General features: G+C 38.5%; 1 protein-coding gene across 1 annotated transcript in view; it reads right to left on the bottom strand.

Annotated features, from left to right (window-relative positions):
* Nucleotides 1–24,430, bottom strand: part of fam13a (family with sequence similarity 13 member A) — a 61,383-nt gene that overhangs the window by 16,786 nt on the left and 20,167 nt on the right. Inside the window, exons 8-13 of the mRNA XM_053326276.1 lie at nucleotides 23,190–23,434; nucleotides 16,179–16,220; nucleotides 8,668–8,710; nucleotides 8,325–8,518; nucleotides 6,825–7,020; nucleotides 907–980 (exon numbers count right to left, since the gene is read on the bottom strand). Of these exons, the coding sequence (XP_053182251.1) occupies nucleotides 907–980; nucleotides 6,825–7,020; nucleotides 8,325–8,518; nucleotides 8,668–8,710; nucleotides 16,179–16,220; nucleotides 23,190–23,434 (794 nt within the window). The remainder of the gene's footprint in view (nucleotides 1–906; nucleotides 981–6,824; nucleotides 7,021–8,324; nucleotides 8,519–8,667; nucleotides 8,711–16,178; nucleotides 16,221–23,189; nucleotides 23,435–24,430) is intronic.

The raw sequence follows: 24,430 nt of genomic DNA, 5'->3' as shown, positions 1-24,430 counted from the left end.
CATGCTGATGAGTAAGATTCTTTGGAAATTTAGCAACAATTAAAACAAACATCAGTGGTTGACCTTGCACGGGTTAAATTTAGGGCTATTTATTCATTTCTCTCAACTGTCATTTTTTTTCTTCATATATCTTTCTTCTGTTCCTTCTTTTTTTTATTTTTTTTTTATCTCATACTTTACTCAATTCCTTTGAAAAAAAATATGAATATCTATTATTGTCTCCTGTAGGACCCTTTAAATTACCTTTTAATTGACACAAATAAACTTGCGGTTCCTTCCTCTGTGTTTCTTACACTTGATTCATGATGGCTGGGTTTAAATATAGTTTGCTAATGCCAAAATGATGCCTGGGTTTAAGTAGATATTCCACAACAAAACTTTTTCAATCCTTTACTTTAGGGAACATAATCTTTCTACAGAACAGGCAACAACAGACAGAAAGAGAGCGAGAGAGAGAGACACACACAGCGTAATTGTGAACTTCAGCCTACCTGTGGAGGAGAAGGAAGGTCTTCTTTTCTTGAAGTGTCATTCCTGGAAAGAAAAAAATCAGACAGAGAAACTTTAGTGGCACCACTTCAGGAAAAGAAGTGTCAACTGTTTACTTAAAATTATGTCAAAACAGTCAGTGGGAGAGAGATTTATCTTACAGTCAGTTTACACATACTGTACATACTGTATATCTGTGCTGCCTCTCTTTATCAGAGAACATGTACTTTACAAGCATCACAAAATGCCAACTGCCTCTTGACATAATGGCAGCTGGTAGATTAAACATTTAGGAAACAGGAGGCACAAGTGGGTGTCTATGCGGAAAAAAGGTGAGAGAAGTGAGAAAGTGCCTCTGTAACTACCTTCAAATAAAAAACATCAAAGGGATCAAGCAAGGTTTTTTGAAGAGCTTACCCTTTCTTAAATGTCTCCATGTGGTTTGTTTCAGGTCTCTCATATGGCCCCGACACACCGACACCCTCGTTTAACTGGAAAAACACATACAAAGTTTGAATGTTAATTATCTGCATAGCTGAGATTACATCTGACTTCAGAGAAAAAACAAGCTACTGTACATCAAACGAGAAATGACAGATGCTTTTATGAGCCTTTTTGTTTGATTAATCATTTTCTATCATCGTTTGGATAATTGATTACTCTGTCTTATTAGTTGATACTGCGTCAGTTTGTATTGGGGCCCATTTAATGAAAACGATTTGCGAGCACCCCTTACATTCAGATTTTAAATGGTGCCGCTGCTCCACTTCACAGATGATTGTCAGTCTGAAATGTGTGAGTCCTCCGGCATGACAAAGTGTCTTGTTTAGTTAAATGTGTTAAAATCAACGCAGGAGGACCTTAAAGTATCTCATGTTGCTTGTCACAGCTCGCCAGTTGGTGAAACGGGCCCCTGAAACTTACCTATTAATCAGTTAATCATTAGTGTTGTCAGTGTGCGGGAACTTGAATAACCTTTAATTGTATAAGTCTATTCAGGAAATCTCCTTTCATAAGAGAGACCAGAGAACAGGTTACATACACGCAGGATCACAATGAGACGTTTCATTCACATCACAATCACTGAACAATCATCGTACACACACAGGCACACTAATTGAAACACAAACACACTTCTGAGTAATGAGTACAGGACTTGTCAAAAACAGATATTTAGTGTATAATTATGAAAAGAGCCCTTTTAAATCTTGCTCATATTATATAAAATATGAAACCAAAAAGCAGGATTGCTTTTATGAATGTTTTGAATGTTGAATCATAAAAATGTAGACTAAAATCCTTCATTTCACTTTTCTATTGCAGAAGAAATATTCAGGTTTTCATTTAAAAGTAGTGTTTTGTTTATCTGGTTATTTTCATTATTATTATTACCTTACTTCTGTTATGTTTATTCTTCTATGTTATGTTTGTGGGAGCAAATGCCAGGACAAGTTATTTGTAAGCTGTTAATCAACAAATTCTGATCCTGATAACAAAACACATGCTGTACATAAAACACATACATATATAAAATATAAAAACATAGTTATTTCTATATTCATTAGGTTATTTTGTTCTATAAAATGTTAGAAAACTGTGAAAAATGCCAATCATGGTTTCCCACGGCCCAAGTTGACCTATTAGTTGACCTACTGAAACATGTTGCCTAATCCAGAACCTGATCCTTCACTTATCACCCTCATCTGAGTCAACAATGAATCTGACTTCAGCACAGAAAGTCCCTCTTTCTTATTCCCTCGTTAAAGCCAAAAAAACAAAACAAAAAAGAAAAAGAAAAACCTTACACACTGGAATAAAACCCAAACCTTTAAGATGTTGTGAGATGACTCAATGACATTTAGAAAAGATTTGATTCTTGAATTGAAAGTACTTCACAGCTTAAAATTTGAAGAAAAACTTCATCTATAATGTTTAAGTGGGTACTCATGGCGAACCTTTGGAAAGATGAGACTCTTGTAATTCGACTGATAAGATACAATCACAACAGCAGGTACAATCAGCGCTTCTGTCAGACAATAAACTGGTTAGCAGGGATCAGACCACACAAATTCAGACCGATGTGGACATAGTTTTGTCACTGACGTGCTCCTTGACATTCACCAATGACTGAGTGCTCTCTGGTGCACATGTGTAAACACCAAAACAGTCAAAGCTGTTCACATATGTGCGCCAGACAGGCCTGGACTGGGACAAAAATTCGGCCCTGGACTTTTTGGTCCAGACCGGCCCACTGCAATCCATGCTCAGATACTGTGCCAACTCACGTTGATGTACATTTAAACACACAAGCCCTTAATAACACTAGTATACTGAACAATATCCATTATATTCTGGAGACTTGAATAGGCTTGACTTAGTTTTAACTGTATCATGTGAAACTGTTGAACGAGCAATAAACCATAAACACTGACTGAAAAAAATATGTAACATCATAGGCTACATATGTGTTATGGTGTTAGATCAATGTCCTTCATGAAGAAATTAGACTATAGGCACAAAGAAAGGTGAATGTTGACACTTAAAATACTTTAACTCTGGTGACCTGATTTGGCGGAAGTCATTATAGGTAGAAATGATCAAAAATTGTGAAAGTAGCAGATCTACATGCTCAAACCACATCACATTGCAACATGTGAGTTGTAAGCTTGCAGATTTGTAATTATGTGGCATCCTTTGATGAAAATAGTGGTTAAGTGGTTAATAAAAGCAACTAATCAATTAATCAGGATAGTATATGAATATGGTTATTGTTTTCCAATACTTTAGATAACTAGATTTAGGCCTAGTTGTAACACACCACACTATGCAGAGTTTATTTATTATGTTAAGTAAAGTTCATAGACAGTTAGTAACCATTCTGAACATTTAATGAGTGTTTATCCACACCATGCTGCAGGCTCACACCTGCTTAAAACTCTATCACCACTTCCACATGGTGGAGAGTCTTCCTCAACCTGCTCCTGCACCACCATGGCAGCAGGAGCCTCACTTGACTCACTGTCCGACACCTGCTGCTGAGAGGGACCCACTCCTGAAGCCGCTCCGGCCATGCTGGCCCCCGCAGCAAACATTTCTGAATTTGTTTTGCTCGTAGCAGCGTCGGTTGCTAGAGCTTTTCTTTTTTTATCTCTTTGTTTTTCCGCTCCGTCTTTTCGCTTTTTAGCCGCATTGTCCATTTTGTTGTAGTATCTCTCACTATCTCTCATCTGATTGCCTGTCATCAAAGGTGAGGGAGAGCGAGAGGGGGTTGGGGGGGGGGGGGGGGGGGGGGGTCAAGAACCAGCGTGGGTGGGACTCCTGGGCCTCTGTAGCCAATCATAGGGCCACTGGGCCAGGTATTCTTTAGACAGACAAGCCAATGGGCCTCTAATGTGTCTGCAGGCTGCAGCGGAGCTCTGTGGGCCGGTGCATGTTTCTGCCCATGGGCCGGGAGAGTAACCATGGCAAGGCGCAGCAAAAACTAAATAAACAAATAAAAAAAGTTAAAAAACGGCAGCCACCGGCCCATTATTGACCGGCCCACCGGGAAAAGTCCCGGTACTCCCTATGGCCAATCCACCCCTGGCGCCAGAGAGAACTGGAAGTCAATGTCAAACTAGGCGGGAAAACATTAAAAAATCTGACAAGTTGGACTTCGTTGGGCAGCCCTGAGGCCACATCACTGTTCTTCGATTATGTCACACTACAAGGCCCATCCGTTATTCATAATGGGGCTCGACACTGGAGATTTTTCAGTGATGACAAAAGACAATGCAAAGACCACCAGAAATACCAGTCAAGCTCATTACCCTCAGAGCCTCCTGACAGAATAAGCTCACATTCACAGAGGCGGCTGTTCACACTGACAGCGACACGGACCCTCGAACATCAAACCCCTCTTGTCGGCTACTCGGCACATCACTCCCCCCGGCCAATTACTGTGTCAGCTGTGTGTTACATAAAGGGTCAGAGCATGGACAAAAAAAAAGAAACTGCTTTGGGGTCTTCTGGGATTCAGTTCCTTGGGTGTCAGTGTAACTCGACAAATCTATTTCCATCAGTCAGTCGGTGTGATGGCACACCGACCAGCTGAACTTTACGTTAGCACACATCTTTTATGAGCCAAGTGTGAATAATAATCCAACTTGCTTACATGCAGCTGTAGTGTAAGGAGAGTCTGTAGGGACCGGATCGTGTTACCGACGAGACATGCTTCACACTACCACTGTCCTCGTCATGACTTTGACCGCTCTCACTCTATTACAACACTGCTGGGTATGACTCACTTTTTAGTTGGCAGGAAAGGTAGCTGACCAAATATGTTTTATTAGGTTGTACTGATGCACCACAGTTTGAAGTCTCCTACACTAGTTTGTATTAGATTCATTGGTTGGGGAAAGATCCTCTACATGAAAACTACTATCCTTGATTTTTGTCATTGTTGTAGTGACTGCATCTCTACCTCTGTGTGTGTCTGTATGTCTGTACATGGATAGAGTATCTATACTTGGTGTCTGATGTTTTATTTAATACTGTGTCGTGTGTTAAGTGTGCAAAGACTCACTGAGTGATGTTGCACTATAAATAAACTGAAGCTGAGTGATATGAAACAGGGAAAAGCATCACGCTTGAGGAACTGAATTCAGAAAATATTTGACATTTTTGCTTGAAGAATTACATCAGCATTGGTCATCGAAATTGTCCATCGACTAATTGATTATTTAGTGTATCATTTGAGCTCTTGTTGATATGATATGGGAGTTTCAGTACCAATATGATGCTTAACTTGAATACAATACAGTGTAACATTGGAAAAATCTTGATTTTTATCTGAAACTTTCTTATCACTGAGTAAAGAAGGGTCCAAATCTGACCAGAGAGTCATGCTACTGTAGCTTTCACTACTGTTTTGACTTTTTCAGTCCTCATAGCGATGGGCTTTGGGTATCAGCTGATATTGAGTACCTATATGATGTTAATTAATAAGCTGTTTACCTCATTGTATGGAAGAGACTTTGTGTGTAAGGCAAAATCAGGCTAAACATTGCTTCCCTAACTTTGTTACGCAAAATGTAACAAATAAATACACAGATATAAATGTACTGAATTAGTATTCATTAAAATAATGGTATCCAGGGGTTGAGCATAGGTCAGTGGGTAGAGTTCCCGCCCCATATGTAGAGGCTACAGTCCTCGCTGCAGGCGACCCTGGTTCAAATCCTGCACCGAGCGGTCCTATCCTGCATGTCATTCCCCCCTCTCTACCTCCTGTTTCCTGTCTCTCTCTACTAACCTATACAATAAAGGCAAAACGCCCCAAAAAATATAAAAAAAATAATGGTATCCAATACCAGATTGGACCACTGATACCTGATCTAGTGTCAGCATCAGATCGACATCTGATATCAATAATGATGCATCTCTGGTTGGTACCAAAAAAGTAAGAGGACACAGCTTTAGTAAATGTATATCTCATACTGTAACTAACTAATATCACAATAATATTATATAGAAGTTTTAACTTAATTTAATGAATGAAATGAAAAAAAGGTGTTTCATCACATTGATGCAAAAAAATCTTTTAAAACCAATATTGTCATAAAACACTGATATGAAACCGTATCAGTAACCATTGAGTAGAACGAGTAGAACCAGATGCGTTAGATAGACACCTCAGAAAAAAAACAGTTGACACATTTCTATTAACCGCATACAATAAAAAAAAAAAAAATCTGTAAAATAAGCTGTATAAAACATTTCTACAGAGAAACGTTCTTTATTGAATCACTTCTCCGCTACGTGCAACAATTGCCGAGCACTCAACAAACACTGCGTCTGGAACATTGTGGCCTCGAGTACTAACCGATGACAACAGCTGAGAGGACAATTTGCTCTGTGATGCATCATCTTCTTCAGTGGATAAAAGCTGCTGCTAATTGCACACTTACAACTGGCCCATACATTTGCGCTGCCTCTGAAAAAAGTGGTTACAATTACTGTTTATTATGAGCCGCTGTGTGATGAGAAAGGCAGTAGAACCATTACGGAGTCAAACTGCTTCCTGTCATCCTCAAACTCACCGCTGTATCCATCTACTGTTTCTTCTTAATGGAAACTGACTGCTATTTGTAGTGAAATAAGAACAGCAAGGGGTGAACTGAATTCTGTGAATATAGGGATGCTGTTTTTAAATGAAAGCCCTGTAAACAGCGAGTGAAAATATGAACTAAATCAAAAAAAAAAGGAAAAAACAAAGTAGTGGCACAGACGCTGTCAAAACGGTGACAAATCACAGAGATAAAAAATAGATGAGGAGAAGAAGCAGGATGACTCACCGCGTGGGCGTCAGTGAGTTGCACCAGCGATGGGATATGTTTCGACTTTCTGGGTTTCAGGGTTCGCTCAGCGTGACCACCCTGGCCTCCCTGCGAGTCCGCGCTGCTGCTTGTGTCCTCCCCCGCGGCGCCAGAGCTGCTTCCACTGCTCGATGGGATGTTCTCCTTGTTGGTGTTTGCTCTGACGGATGCTGCTCTGCTCTCAGATGGAAAAGAAATGGGCAAGGAAATCACACATCTACCTTCCATCTCTCCCTCTCTCACAACACTTTGGTCTGTTTTTATCAGCTTGACATTGAGCAAAATGCTGCAGGGAAACTAAATACCAAGGTCATTCTGATGCCTCATTTACTTATACCTTCTCAAGCAGTTAATGTGCTGTTTAGCTTTAATGGTAATTCTATTTACTGTCCACACTCTTATTGACGGTTTCTGCTGTCTTTGGACTAATGCACTCCCCTTATCCACGTGTCACTGATCTCTCAGACTCCACCAGGTGTCCGTCAACAAGGATTAGCTTCTTACTGCTGTGACTTCAGTTGTTATGACTGAGCCGCGTCTCCGCGGACGAGATTATGAATGCTTCCAGTTACCAAAACAGCAACTGGAAGTAGTAACAATCCAGTTTAACGTTGAAGCCATGTGCATCATAAATGGCATCGTATTGCATATTACAAGCAAAAGAAAATGTTTGTCTTAAAAAGTTATTTTATGTCATTTTAAAATTCTTTTTATATGGTTTAAGGGGGACATGTCATACTTTTCTATATGTGTATTTACTGTATATAATGTTGGATTTCATGGTCGAGTTCCAAAATTTAGTTGAGAAGTTTACAGTATATTTAAAGTCAATAATGGTAAAAAAAATAAATAAATAAAAAAGAAGGCAAAACTCAGCTTCTATTTTTGGTTTTCTGGGGAAGTCTGCTGCGAGGAGATGGCCAATCAGAGCACAGTGGGTTCAGTCGAAGAAGGGTTTAAAGAGACAGGAGCTAAAGTGGCCTGTTTCAGAAAGAGGCTGAACTAAGGGGATGAATAAACGGCCTGTGTAAGATAAATATGGGGTTTTTTAAAACTGTGAACCATGCAGGGTTTTATGTGATTGTTCAGAAGGTGGCGAGGGGCTCAAATAGTTAGAAACAATGATGAAAATTAAAATATCTACACAAAAAAAAAAAAAAATTCTAGTGTATTTTTCTCAAAATAAGGGAGATAATATGGAAGTTTTCTGCACTAGAATCAGGAAAAATTCAACTTGACCTTGGTTTGCTTTAGATGAAATGAATTATTCTTTGTGTATTAGCAGATTTCTTCACTTCCATTTGAATAAATGAGACTTCAAGGCCAAAATGAAATGATGAGAACAAGGTCTGTGCAGTGCAGTTCAGTGTTGCTACTGAGGACACGGATTTCGTGCTGGTACCATCAACCACCAACATTGTGACGATGCAAAACGTTAGGTTACTCACGTAACCCCGGTTCTCTGATAACCCACTATACCTGTTTCTTTCTCTGTGTCTTAAGCCCTCCTCCTGCAGCTGCTGCTCTCTCTGATGTCGACGTCTCTGTCGCGCAGTTGGCGTCACCCTAGGAGATGAAGTCAACTCACTGTCCCCTGAACTTTCTTCCTCTAAAGGGTTAACATCAAAAAGGTGCTGCTCCACTGTTGAACGTATCGTCCGGTCCAGAAAACTGTTGGGAGCAAGAAAGAAAAATGAAGAAATGTAAAAGTGTATGCTCAAAGTTCCATAGGATTTGAGAAAATATCCCTAAATAAAAACTGTAAATTGATTCATTACACGGACAACATAAGGCTGCATTTCATGTGACAAAAGTCCACTTACTTTACCACATCTGGTCTGCAGTGAACAGGGAAGAGGTGGTTACTGGAAGAAACCCAAGAGAAGAAGGTGAGTTAATGCTGCAGAAACAGGTGATCACAACAGGGTTGATGAGCAATTCTGAAAATCCCCTCAGGGCCCAGATTCTGGTCCAAGGTGTTCAAGGCAGCTAGCGTGCATGAACGTATGTTAACTTCAGCTGTGTTCAGAGCATAAGTACGTCCTCTGAGAGCAAACTGGCTGGCATCTATGGCTACCAGTAAATCCTACAATAAAATACAAGGGTATTAATTCCTATATTTATCTTATTCCCTCTGGCTTTGTTATTGTCTTACTGCCTCTGTACTCTCCAGTCAAAATACAGGATACATCTGCAGGAAAACAGCAGTGAATAGTGCTGATACTGTGTGCGCAGGGGTGTGTTGAAATCTATATTTAAATCTGGATATATTGGATTATCATTACACTTAGAAACAGCTTCAAACAAGTTATGACTTAACAAAACTGTTTGGTCTGTTTTTGGAGGATGCAACCATGCTCCTGTTTCAATTAAGGGCTTTTCTCTTTGAGCCATAGACACAATAACATCATCAGATTAACATGTATTTCACAAGCTTCCAGTTATTGGTTTGTTTTGAGTGTGCTCTTTCTAAAATAAATTAAGAGTACGATGTAAGCTCGGTTTGACTTTGATGTGTTTGTTAGGTGCCTGGGTTGTGAAAACGAAATTAAAATATTTGAATAATTATAAAAAATCACCAGTCTCATTATATTGATCCATAATTGAGGCTAAATGGGTGTCTATTACTTTACTACTACTTTACATACTTTTGGGTTGTGAGCTGGGCACCATACACTACTTAAACATGTCAACTTGTGCTTAGGGAAGTTTTTGATTTATTCTCTGATATTTTATCGACCAATGGTGAATCGATTAAATGAAAGGATAGAGATTTATTGATAATGAAAGTAACTATAAAATGCAAATCTTTGCCAACATGGTAAATTCTGTTTTGTGTTTGATTTAATTTTTCTTTTTGATTCCTTCTAATGATCTAAAAAGAGGCTAGAACATTGACAGAGTTATTGTCAAAAGTGAAAGTGAAATTTTGCTTTTACAATCTTTATCTTAGTGCCTCATAAAGACCCTCTAACTGACACATGGCATGTCTGCTTTTCCTGGAGTACGTACAACTACGTCAACTGTATAGGGGTGACCTGCAAGAATCTCCCATAAACAGTGGTGGTGGTGTTTATAGTAACAGCACAGCTTGGCAGAGCCCATGTGCACTGATAAAGGAAGAGATAATAATGGAGAGATGGTACAAGGTGAACCTGTGTGAAATACCACAGACATGTACTGACAGTATAAAAGTTGTAATAAAAAAGGGGATAGTGAATCAGATGAAAAGGTGTCACGCCCTATCGTGTGATAACCAGATGATCAATCTTAAGAGTTTAACAAGTTCATATCATAAACATGGGCTGTAAATGTCTGGTGCTTTTCATTTAACATTTGTGTTTGTGGCAAAAATTGCCAAAACAAATATTTTAATGTGAACATTACAGAGATCCTTCACCTTCTGTACGGTTTCAGTTATTTGAACAGTTGGAAAGCAAAGAGTGAGACAGAGGAGTGAAAGTTGCTCCAGAGGCAGCAGACTAAACCGCTCGATTATCTCCGGGCACAGCAGGAAAAATATTAGCCAATTACCTAATAATAGACCTGGCACAGACTGAAACAGGTTAAAGCAACAGAAAAACGGTTTAATGGCTTACTAGTGTTGATTTAACCTTAAACTTTAAAGCCGGAAAATGTCAAAGGCAAAACTTTATCAAGTGGTCTTTTCTTTTCGTCTCCTCCATGCTCCGTTGATACATTAATGCCTGAAATATGGCCCAAGTTTTTAGAACAGTTTGCAACTTTTGAGGCTTGTCTTCCCACACCTCAGGCCACTGCTGGTGTTAAAGTGATGAGATGAGATCAATTATGTAACTGCAGTGTGTGCCAGGGCAGGATGATTATGATACCTAGGGAAAAATTTATAGCACATCTCTATGACCCTACAAATTAGTGCTCTATGTTGCAATGGCACCTACAGTCTATGAATGGCACCCATGCTATGATGGTTTCAGAAGGCAGTTCACAAACGTTTTGGCCCTGTGACCCTTTATAGCTTTAACCTGTAACCCCTCATTCAAAGGTCAGTGTTTACTGCTCTGTTTGTAGAAGGCTACCATATTTCTCAAAAATTGTTGGTCACTTTCCCTTCATGACGCGCGTCTGGAGAAATTTGTTATGTTGCGGATGCCGTCGTATTTTGCCGCACAATGTGATTGGGTAATGTTACTAATGTCACCATGAAGATGGTATGATGAACTTCCTTATTGACATTTTGATCTATAACTTTAGATAACTTGTTTTTTAATTAGTGTAATTAGTTTAGCTAGCTAAAACTTCGCCAAAGCATAAATTGAAAACATTGTGGGACTGCTTAATTTCTGTTAAGCAACACTTATCAAAAGTGTAGAGTGACCTACAAGGAATTCACCTTTATTTGGATGTTAAATATGATTCAAATAAAAAGGTACTGAAATAATGTGGAGCTTTTGGGTATTTTTACTTTAAAAGACACCATATGAAAATTTAATTTGTAGAGTGACATGTTTTTAAAAGAACTCCTTATAGGGTGTATAGTACTGCAATTCATTTTTATGACACTCCGAAAGACTACCAATATTTTATCGACACTAGTTAATTCTCCTGTAATATTTTTTTCAAGTGCCACATTTAGTGTGTTGATGAAATAAACAGGTGAGCGTGGTTGTCTGTAAGTAGTCTCAAGTGCCAGACATTTGGTAATTAAATATCTTGTGGTTGCTATCATCGTGCTAAATCGTCTTTGGGTTGGCACAGCAAAGAAGATGTTTGGCATTTTGGTAAATCTATAAAGGAGGTAACGCCACGGCCCGGATAGACCTTTGCACCACTGACTAAAAAAAGTCACTCAGTCATTCTGGTATGAGACAATATTGTTGTCTGGCGTGCAACGGTGACAGTCTGAGTGACTAACTACTGGCAACAGACACATAAAAGCAAAAGGGATCATGAGTCACTGCACCAGAAACATACAGTGAATATCACCAGCAGAGTAGCAACAAGCCTTTCTTAAACACAAACAGTCTAAAAATATAAAATTATACCATCAACCAACCACAGCTAAATATTTGATCAGAAGCTCATCAGCTGGTGATATTGCATCGGTGACTGTAACTTTATTCATAGTTATAAAAAGTTTTATGTGAGCTATAAAGTCTTAATACCTCTAGAATCACTAGCTGTTTGAGCTGGAATTAACTGATTCAGCAATCCACAAAATATGACTCAGCAGCTATTTTGATGATTGAATAATTGTCACTTTTATTAAATCAAAAGCTGGAAATTATCTAATTTCAGCTTCCCAAATGTGAAGACTCGAGGCTATCTTACTGTATATGATAACTACGATCCAAAAAAAAGGGAGTTGTATAAAAATAACAGGTGTTTGGTCCAAGGTCTGCAACGGTTACTTGTGAAAGCAAACATGAACTTAGATTGAGGCTGATGTGGCGAGGACAACAGTGCTCAGAGGGTTTATATCATACAAATCATAACATGCATTAAACTGATAGCAGTTTTGAAATGTCATAAACTACGAAATACTACAGCAGTAAGCGAGACTGTGTGTGGGGGTTTTCCCATTTTTATTTACATTATGCTTTTCTCTGATGCAACAAAGAGACTATTTTAATTTTTTCTAATAACTATTTCTTCAAGAAATATTTGATGTTATATTTTTTAATTAACCTAAATGACCGTTTACAAATGTGCAGTGTCAGCTGTTTTTTGTTTTAAGTTTGATGTTGTCTGTAAGATTTGCTGAAGTCAGGGCCATAATGATAACTCTGATTTAATCGTTCCATTTAGCTATTTTTGTTTTGCTGAGTGTGATTTAAAGCAGCCAACAGTGGAAGTGTTCATTTTGCGAAAGCTCAACATAATTGCTTCATTGAGAATCTTCTAACTAAGAAAGTTGCTTTGCAAATAATACTTAGACAAAAATAATATGTGTCTGTAGTAAATGTGTGTACGTGTCTCAAAGTCAAGTGTTACTTTGAGGCATAAAAGTGGGAAGGAAACAACTCCAAAGCCTTTGCAGCAGGAGCTTATAACAGTTAAATCCCCAGCACCGTGTACCCAGGGGCATCCGTTCAGGTAATCCAGTGTTACACCACAGTCAGACATTAGCCAGGACCCTCAGAGTTTTTGGTCAACACGTAGAAGAAAATCATGTTGATCTTTGATCCATTTTGACTGGGTTGAGGTTAAGCTCTCATGTGGCTGCCTGAGAGTCTCTGTATGTGAAGGAATGCAAGGAGAATTCAGCAAAGAGAGAAAAAGTCTGTATGGAATGTGTGTGTGTATGTGACAAAGTGCAAGCTGGCCATGGAGTAAGTCATTGATAAACGTGAGCAAGACTACTGCAGAAAAGAGACGGAAACAGAGAAATTAGTCACTCATAGACGTCAGAGTGAGTCAGACAAGGCCAGCAACTAATTACTTAAAGCGACTCTTACCTTTCTTGCATTTCACACAGCACTTTGAAAAAACTTGAACAGCAACAACCCCTCCTCCCTCCTATGTCCCACCCCTCATATCATTCGGCCCAAATGATATGATTGGTCAGAGTTTTCACAGAATATTATGAGAATGGAATAATGATTAGTTTCTGTGCCTGATGGATCTCTTTAACATTTTAGAGTGCCATTACCTTATTAATAGTATTTTCAATAGATTACTACAGTTAACTGATTTATCGTTAATTGTATGGGATGTCAGAATATAGTGTAAAAAGTTACTAAGACTCTTCAATTATGTTATTTTGTCCGAAAAACCCACTTATATTTTTTGGATAATTACATAACAGAGACAAATTTGACAAATTCTCATATTTGTGCCTACAATGTTGGCAGCCAATTGTCTGGCGACTGCCTAATTGATTAATTGACCATTGTTAATTGTTTTAGCAGTGAAAGGGACAGACACATTGTTAATAAAACATGAATGAACATGAAAGTGAGTGCAACAAATGTTCTCCATGTAACCTCAATGTTGACCCATCAACATTAACTTCCTGTTAAAATAAGTGTTTAGGTATATGGTTACTGCACATATACATACGTAATAAGACTTAATAATAATGCATAACCAGGCGATACCAGGTTATGTGGGTAATTGGGGAACATGTTTACATGCACCGTAAGAACCTGGCTACTGTAAATCTTCAAATACTTGCAGCAGATCAGCAGCCAGATTTTGACTTCAACAGGCCGCTTTGTTTTAGTTTCACTTTGGATATAATTATTTGCTCCATGTATGATCTCTCCTCTCCTTTCATTCAGCCACTCTGCGCTGTGCTTTCCCTGTCTGCAGTCTGTTGCTATACACATGTGTACTTGTAAAAGCCGATTAGAAATCTATATTATGCCTATACGTGGCAGGGAAATCACCATTCTCCAGGAGAAATCTACCAGGGGAAAAACAGGTTTCTCTAATCCCTTACCCTGACTACAGAAACCAGGTTTCTCATTTACATGACATGAATTAAGAAATCAGCTATCTGGAGAAAACCCAATTGTAACCCAGTTCCTGAAGTGCGTTAAAATGCATTGATTATTATAATGATATACCAAATACATTCACACCATATATATATACACAATATAAGTTATAGGGTCCAAGGACATTTTATGAATGTGATTTTCTTTTTACTGCATAATGAGTTTTGCTCCAATTTACTGAATAAATATACACATGTGAATGTGATTATGTTGTGTATTTTAGCTTACATCTATAGCTTATATCTAAGTTTTATTATATACTACTTATACATGGTTGACTCTATGACCACATGTCTTGGGTTGACACCAATGTGAACTACTTGGAACCTTTAATCCATCATCAAGACGAGGCTTTTGTTTTATTACATTACAACCAAGCGACAAGCTGCTTCAATCAAAGATAAGAAATATTACTATTGTACCTGGTGTTATTGCTGCTATAAAATAATTCTGTAAAGCAGCACAACTCTCACACGCTTACCATGTTTGGTCATCAGTGCTTTACTGAACATTGCTACCTGTGACTCTCTTGTGAGCTTTTTACTGTTCCAAATTTTATATGAAGCATAAAATCATAAAGTATATTTGAATTGAACTGCATCCAACTTATTTCTGTGACAATAATGTGTAGCTGTGAAGCTTTTGTCTTGTGTCCATGACTCATGACTCAGCTATTTTTAGGAAAAACAATAAAAATGCTTGATTATGCAAACAGCTGCCCTGGTGCTCTGTCAGGTCTAAGGTCATGTCAGTGAACGACACACAGACAAAATAGTCCAACTTCAAACAACTACCTGAAGAACCAGCCGGTAACATTGACTGGATAAGCTGCTGTATTAGAAGGCTTTGAGTCGACATGCACTGAAGGATAGATGGGAAACAATGACAGTGCTGCTATTGATGATTAAAAGATGATAATTAATTATGTTTTGTCAAGTTACCCTACAATTAAATCACTTGCAAAAACATGAGGTGTCAAAGTCATGCCAAGGTGTTACTGCATGTTGTACATATGAAGTATCGTTCCATTTGTTTTTAATGGGTCATTTTAGTAATTCTAGTGGTGTGGATCAATGGATGGCAATGTTGATTGGTTGAGACTGAAATATCTTAACAACTATTGGTTTAACTGCTATGAAATTCTGTAAAGACATTCATGGTCTCTGGAGGATGAATCCCACTGACTGGACTTCCCTGGACTTCTCCTCTAGTGCCACCACGAACGGCCACACCAGCACATTGGCTTATGACAAAATAACTAGAAAACTAAAGACCCATCCCCATTCCCATCAGCCTAGCTAAACTTTGTGTTAAGTGCTAATTAGCACTTAGTTTAGCATACTACCATGCTAAACAAAGATGGTCAACAAGGCAAACACAGCTACTGAACATCACCTCGTTAGCCATTGTTTTTGTGAAGTACAGCCTCACAAAGATACTTGCATGGCTGTAGACACTATTTGTTTACTGATGAGTCAACAATTCACACTCACATTGGCACTTAACAAAATGTGTATTAAAATCAGTAACTGATTTGATGGAGAGCGATAATAATGAGTATCATAAAGATAAACAAATGCTGTGTGACAAACATGTCTTTTGTGATGTGTCCATATATGGTGGGTGTGTCTATAACATGTGCTGTGGCTGCGTCTGACACAATTACCAAACAGTGGTGAGCAAACTGTTGCATGTGCACGCCGCCCCGCTTTCCCTCTAACTGGTGGTTCCATTGTTTTCGATGATAATGCACCAAGGCACACAGAGCCACTTCCCCCACACGTCCAGTCCAAAACAACATGCATTCACCCAATTTTTTATCAGCTTTCTAACACAGAGACAGGAAGCCTACCTCATGTAGAAAGGAGATATTGGTCTCTCCTCTTCTTGGGAGCTGTAATAGGAAAAAAAACAAAACAGACTATATTAATTAGCTTGCAGGATGTGGTTATGAAGAGCTATGGCATAAAAACATTACTCCACTCTCTTCACCCCACTACATGTTACTGGGGCTGAAAATAGGAGCATAAGGCTGGCTTTTGTCTGCAGAATAATAGCCATGCAGTGCTACAGATCAGTGCCTTTGTGGAACTTGTCTCGGGTAATTATTATGAACCAACAGAGAAATGCTGCTCTACAATATAGGCTGACTGCTGCCACTGGATATAAGCCAGGAACACATGATAAAATTATGCAACGATAAGAGGAACTCCGTGTTGGCACCAAATGTTGAGATTGCTTAACATTTTCATTTCCTGGCACTTCCAGGGTGAAATTTCATAATCACTAAGTATTGTTTGCCTAAGCAGAGCTGAATACTGTATTATCTTCTCTAAAGTCAAAGTGGGAAGAAAAACACTGCAGCCAGACCTGAACTATTGGATGATGTAACAAATTGTGCAAAATCAAGGGTGCAATATGTTTTCTTCAATTTGAGAATTGTTAAATTCAGCAATGTCTTGCTACAATGACAATATGTACAATGACAATATGTTACAACTTAAAATATATTTTAAATCTGCAGATCAATCAGATGCATGTTTAAATGCAAACTCTGACATTAATCTTCAGTGTTAATGGGATGTTTTCACATGCTACAATAGGAAAAGCACAGGTGGGAATAATAAAACGTAACAAACGGTGGCTGAATCACATTTCGCTGTTCCAGTTTTAGGGTCCTAATATTGAGCATGATTTTGTGATTGCAGAGCCATCATTATGTTATCAATAATACCTGTACTTTTTCTACTATGGCCAGTCAAAATGTCTGCTGTGAGATATTTTCTCTTTAAAAGAAGACACAAAAGTGTGTACAATCATCACTTTAAATCCCTTGTGGGCCTTTATTTGGATGTTCGATTGTGACAAGAGAACACGTGTCAGGCTAGCATGAACAGCAGGATTTGAACAAAGGTTTGGGTGCAAAAAATGTTGACTGACCAGGTACCATGGATGCAGATTCCACACATTTTTTGACATTTCAGCTGCTTCACACAGTGCTTATAATGATGTAAGTGGCTTGGACGTATAGTTTTTGTTTGTTTGTTTTTTTTAAATCACTCATTAATAGAGCTGAAAAGATCAGGCAATTAATTGATTCATCAATTAACAGAATAATAATCAGAAACTTTTTTGATTGTCATTTTTCAAGCAAAAGTGCCAAACATTCTCTAGTTTCATCTAATCCATTCAAGCATTTCCTGCTTCCCTATCTTTTATTTATTGTAATATAATATTTTAAGTTTACTCTGTTGATGGGATAAAATATACAATGACATTGATAACACAGGTTGTGATGGTCAGACATTTAATAGACAAAACTAACCATGAAAATAACTGTTAGTTGCAGCCACCCTACTCATTAATTACTGAGAAGTTTATATTCAATCTTCTACATAATGACTAACAATCATAAACATCTCAAGCGAATTGTGTTTTTGTTTGCTCCCCTTTATATACAGGTCAGCAGACGTCAAACAGAGCAGTAACACAACATTGTTCAGAGCTTAATGTTCTGTTTTGCTACATTTGTTTTTGTCTTACAGAGGGACAGAAAATAGAAAATCCAACAGTGACCATTTCCAACATTGGATAAGTATGCCTGCTGTGCCAATAAATCAGTCTGATCATGTTGAGTCCCAGATATTCTAAGACAGACTTGTTTTTGAGTGGACCAATCAGTGAATGTTTGGTACACTGATGTTTTTTGCTACAAGACTGACGTACCTTTGTGTTGCTTACTGTAAGGGGCAGGCATATTGAGGGGAGGGGAAAACACATTGGCCATTCGTGCAATACCTCAATAAGTTCAAAACAAAGGATTTAGGTTTCAAGTCAGGCAGGAATCAAAATAGGCCAAAGTTCACTGAACTTCAAAAGCCAAACAATGCACAGGAAATGTTCACATTTTCCTCCAACTTTCTCTTAGGTGGAGGTATAGTTCACCACAAACACCTCTAAATTCCTTCAGCGCCTCAGAGGTGAATTTCCACCCCCCCACACACACCAACGTTCTCAACTGGTGTTATACAGTCTGGCAAGCGTATTAAAATAATGTGTGCCGTCACTACCGCCGTGAATTGCAAAAGCGGAAATCCTGCTTACCCACTACCTTACTGAGGGGATAACAAGAAGCTTTGTAGGGATACACAGAAAATGCCTGATCCCTCCTGGCTGAATGGAAAACTACCAATGACTAGTTGGTTCAATCTGGATACGCTCCACTTTTTCAACTCTTTTAAGAATGCAGTCTAGCTTACCAGTGGATGCTGGTCACTTGTATAATCCTCCCACTGGCTCCATTTTTGGTAGGTTCCCTTCCGCCCTGACTCACCTTTTTCAATCCCTCTAATTATACACACACAAATAAATAAATAAATAAATAAATAAATATATATAATGTCTTTATGGGACAGTGGGCACTAAAGAGGCAGACAGGAAACATGGGGAGAGAGATAGATGGGTATGACATGCAACAAGAGTCCCTGGCTGGAATCAAACCATGGACATTTCAATTATGTGGCATTTGCATTTGGCATGTCACACAATGCCACATACAGCTATCAGGGCACTCCAAAAATCCTTCAACAACATGCAATATCCTCCCATTACTGTAGCTAGCAGCAGTGAGAGACCAAAGTATTATTGAATCATTTTTCATTGCAGATGTTTTCACCCACAGCAATTTGGAAGTGCAATCAGTACCTTATTGGCTCAACACTGCTCTTTACAGTAGTGTTTCATTAATTTTGATTTTATCTTCAATCAAAAATACGCCATGTCAGACTAAGTGTGCATAGTCAACAAAGACAAATCCAAAAAACATGAATCGTCCATAGAAGTTATTTTTGCAATTTTTTGATTAACAAAGAGGCAAAGATGGGTAGAGATCGCAGCCAGAGTCCCATTGTATCTCCACTCCTTTAAGGACCCCCAACCCATCAGGTTTTAGATGAGTGCTGAACATTCTTAAAATACCTTCAAGCAGAACCTGTGGTGGTCAAGACCTAAAGTATTTGTTGGATAAGCTGGCCTAAGCTTTGGTTGGTATATATTGTTCTTTTAAAGAAAATGGTATTAAAGGAACATAAAGCCAACATGCATCATATCAAGGTCAATATTAATGTTCTGGTGCTCTACTGGAATATTTTTGCATGATATACAGTTAAAATAAAACTCTTATTCATTTTATATTGGCTCTTTATGCAGCCCCTTGGTTCAGCCTCTGTCTGAAACTGGCTGTTTTAGCTCTGGTCAGTTTAAGGCCCCCCTCCCAATGAGCCCACTGTGTTCTGATTGCTGATTTAGAGAAAAGCAGATTGATGGGCTTCAAAAACCGACTATTTGGCATTTTTGGCTTGAAATTTTGTTAACCTGCTATCAACATTGTCATCTGTTAGTTTTCTAATTATGAACTAATGGAGCTGAAATATTGTTTTTTGATGAAGGACTGAAGAAGAACTGCAGTCATTCTTTCCTTCAGAATCGAACAGTATGACTGTTAGGTCTATCGCTGAACATCCAACGTAGTATCTAGTTAGGCAATTGCTCTTCTTCTTTGAGACGTTTTGGCGCTTTTCCATGAGGCTTCTTCAGTTCTTCTTCCTGGTGGAGGCCTCATGGATTAGTGGTGTAACATCTTCAAGAACAGTTGGGTTTGACTAAGTACTTCTACTAACTTGGATGACAGAGAGTCTTCACAGACATTTAAATCTTGATATGACTCAGGGCAAAGATTTTGGGGAAAAGGGTGCCAACATTAAACATTTTTTAGTAAAACCAGTCTGATCCGGCCAGCACGTGTTGTAAATATGTGCTGTCAGGCTTCCACGCTGATGGATGAGACTTGCTGACAGGCGGCCAACAATACTGTTACTGCCTGCACTCACACCACACCGCAACGTTCCTCACTCCCACCTACTTCCAATGGTCTTCTAAGAAACTCATTGGTTACATCACAGGATTCAGTGAACCATGGCAACTCCACACAAAAGCCAGTATGCATCCCCGACGTGCAACTACGCATTGCTAAGAGCATAATAAGTTCACATGACGCTGCTATGTTGGCTCATACAGCCCGTGTGGTGAATGAGGCTGGTGTCATATTTCAGGTTAAGGTGAGAGCACCATGGCATTTATTTGATAAAGAGGAGGCAAAGTGTTAAAGATGTTACATCATGGTGGATGCCGGTGGATACAAGAGAAGAACTAAAAGTCGAGGCACTAATAGAAAATGCTGAGTATGATGATTTGATTTCTACTGTGTGTGGAACCTGAGAGAGCAGAGCACTCAGGAAACTTCCTCAAATGAAGGGTGCACATCTAATACAAACATAAATCATACATAACACTAAATAAAACTGCTTTGCAGCCAACAAGATGCAAACATACTTACTTTGACTATTTCACACCCTGAAAATAAACATAGTACAATACACAGCAAAGTTTTTAATTTAAAAAATGAATCTGGTATATTCAAGATAATTCAGTTCTGGCCAAGTATGCTGTGCTGCTATATGTGTTGTGCTACACTGATACAGATTTGTCTGACACGTACATATGGAAATTGAGAGCAAGCTGACAAGTAGGCATGAGAGTGGCTATAGATATCAACACACAGATGTCCACTCATAGAATGTGATCATATATTTGCTGTGGATTTTATGTGTCAAAGTCACAGCTACTCAGACCTGAAACTATTTTCTTTACAAACATTTTTAAAGCTTCATCATCTTTAATTTGAGTATCAAAGTTGGTAAAATCATTACAGTCGTTTTGCTAGCCGCAAGTGTCTATTGGTAAATACCAGCGCTGACTGCTGACGCACTTTAGTGGGGTCTCCCGTCACTCTGTCTGTAGGTCAGTCACCCAATACGACCTGACAAGGAGAACGTTAAGGTGTGGGGGGAAATCCACCAGAGGATTTACTGGTACCCTGACATGACAAGGAAAGCTCTTGCCACCTTGGAAATATTATATCTGACACTTCACGCAGACATGAACATCTTCTCCAAAAGCAGCTGATGGTTGCTCTGTTGATTTAATAAATTAGGCTGAACACACAGTACGCTTCATTCTGTTGAGAATGAATAATGTTGACTTTTTGAACACAGAAAACAGAAATGTATCTGATTTTTGATGAATGTGTGTTGTACCTGTTAACCCGTAACACTGCTTGCTATTATTAGTACCAATAAAACTGAAGAGTTCAGTTACTTACAATACACTACCACACATCCTGTGATAAAAATACATTTCACAATACCCTGTAATAGAAAACAATTTGCATTTATAGGATAAAATATTTATATATATATATATATATATATATATATGCAAGATGATGAAATAAGATTTGTAATTCAGTATGCAGGAATGCGTGAAAGAACATCACTGTGCGTGTGCTACACTATACATTTATGTAATATCTTAATGTATCTGGTGCTGACATGGTTTTGAACTCATGATTAATGTTGTATCAAAGGTCAGTGGTGTGTTTGACAAGCCGTAGTAGAAGTCAAAACATCAGTGTCATCATCTCTCATGTAAGTGCTCCAACATTATGTGTATGACATTTATTGCTTTGCTCCACATTGTAAATTCTATTTTTTTCTAACTAGAGACATATTCTACTCAAGGCATGTAACCAGTAAAGAGCTTTACTTATCCTGAAACTTACACAGCAGATGAACTAGATTTGAGGTGAATGAGCAGAGTTTTTAAAAAGAGCAGTAAGCAGGCGTGTAAGCCAACCAGTGCAGGTGTGATCACATCCAAGGTTAATGCTAGTCTAAGCCACCAGTCAAAGCAGTAAGAGCCCCAACAACAGACACAGCTGTAGCCTCGCTATTCCAGGATTGAGGACACTCGACACCAAGTGGTTCCAGTTTCAGCGTCTTATAATAGGCTTGTTTGCATGCCAAAGGCACATGGCCACTGCGCTCGGGCTTTAGATCCCTGATTGCTGTCAGACACTAATTCTTCACCCTTGGCCTCGGCTAATGGCTCATCACCTATACAAATAGTGTTTGTAACCTCTTTACCACTGGAAAGAGCCCCCTCTGGTATTGAATTTGGATTGTTATTTTAACTTTAAGTGTTTAAAAAAATATCTTGGTTAATTTTTTTTTTTTATGCAAAAAGTGTTCATAAACACTTTTTATGAGTTGTTAACAATTGTTTGTTCTTGTTATTTTTCATTTTGTGTCATTTTGAGATTTTGCGTGTCCATGTTTTATGTTCATGGTTTTAACCCTGTATGGTTTTGTTTGTTAAGTTTTCCTGCTGAATATGCAGAAAGTGTTACTGTACGTGTAGGTTGTTAAATTACATAATAAAAACCACTGACGTCAAGATGGCATCGGAAAACAAAGATAGAAATAATTTAACACCAAATTTGGAGTTTTGTTTTGTCTTGTATGACCTTAGGATTTACTTTACAGAGGTCGTAAAGCATTAAGCTCACAGATAAGATTATGAGCCATATAAAATCATAAAACTACAGGAGTAACTTAGACACTGTTGCTGAATTCTACTTTGGTTTAAGCTTTATTGTTTGCCTTTCATTCTTTTAAAAAAGAACTATTCATTTCATGTTTCTAATGCATGATTTATGAATAACACCTATATTACATAATAATATACACATTACTCCTGAGTTATATATTCATCTCTTATTGTTACTATACATACTAATTAATTTTCAGTAATGCAACATGCACAAGAAGCTCTATCTTTAAAAACAAAATAGATCATAAAATAACGTATGTAAAATAATTAACTAAATTATCTAACATTTACCGTAAATGCTGAAACTTAATTATTCTCAGACACAGGTGCACATAATTTAACCAGACACACTGACCTGCCGAGGGCCTCGGTGCTACCGGAGGGGCTGACATCGAGGCTGAGGTGCGAGGAAGTATCTGGGGTGTCTTTCCGAGTCAAAGGTACCGAATCCGTCTCCATCGCCTCTGGGCTGGGGCTCCTATGTCCTGAGGTCAGGGGCAAAACTATTGGTATGGAGAGAGGCCTTGCATAGGGCAACCGAGTGGAACGGCTGGGTTGAGGGACGACTTGAGGCATCCCGTCACTCTTCCCTTGTCTCACCTGTTTTACAGAGAGGCACGAGCAACTTGTTAGTCCCGTGACAGGAAATGAGATATAGCATGTAAGGTAAATGATACACATCTGCAAATATTTCTGCACGAACAAGCTAAAACGACTTCATAATGCACACACACACATTCAGAAACACACAGCACAGCTTTCAACCTTTGCTCAGATAAAATATGCATTTGAGGATCTTCTGAGTTGAGGACAGACAGCAATAAAAGAACCACAAAAGAGATGATGGGAAAAAAAGGTTAGCTTGTATAACTGTAAGTTTAGACTGATGTTTGTCTTACCGTGCCAACCCTGAGTGGGTATAAACAGCGTGAACCACCGACTGTTGTGTAGGAGAAGAACCTTAATCTAATTACAGCCACATTGTGAACGGTACCCTTTTGCATTTTCACGGAGTTTCAACCAAGGAAACCTGAGAGAGGTGTTAAAGAAGTTGTCTGCGTTTTCTCTATACAGACAGGAGTTGTATGCAGGCTCATGTTCAATGAAGCCAAATAGTTGGCTGAGTACAACATGGGTCTGATGCCAGCAGCTTAAGTATTGATAATAGTCAAAGCCCCCAGTGCTAAAAGAGGCTTGGCTCTCAATAAACGTCTGTTGGCTGAATTAAAAGGCTTTCTTTTTTTTCTATACACCAATTATCAGTGGAACATTTCCATTTAGGGTTTAACTTAATGGGTTGATCTAAAATCTATGGATGCGGCCTCCATTTAGACATTTAACCACTGGTGCACTTAATGGGTGAATCTTTGGGGACATAATTAGCTCCACAAACTTCTTTAGCTAGACCCGGTATGGATTTTGCCCCTTGGGGCATTGATATTGATGTAGCTAATTTTGTCATTGACACAAAACCACAGAGGACAGGAAAGGAGAGGAAAAATGAATGTGAAGTTTTTAGGTTTGTATGATTACTTATGTGCTTTGTTCGTTGTGCTTTTATCATTGTATTCTTCTTAAATATACATAAAAAAGAGA

Source organism: Scomber japonicus, chromosome 2 (genome assembly GCF_027409825.1).
Source record: "Scomber japonicus isolate fScoJap1 chromosome 2, fScoJap1.pri, whole genome shotgun sequence".
NCBI lineage: Eukaryota > Metazoa > Chordata > Actinopteri > Scombriformes > Scombridae > Scomber > Scomber japonicus.
The sequence above is the reverse complement of the archived record's forward strand: the minus strand, read 5'-3'. Positions and strand labels throughout refer to the sequence as shown.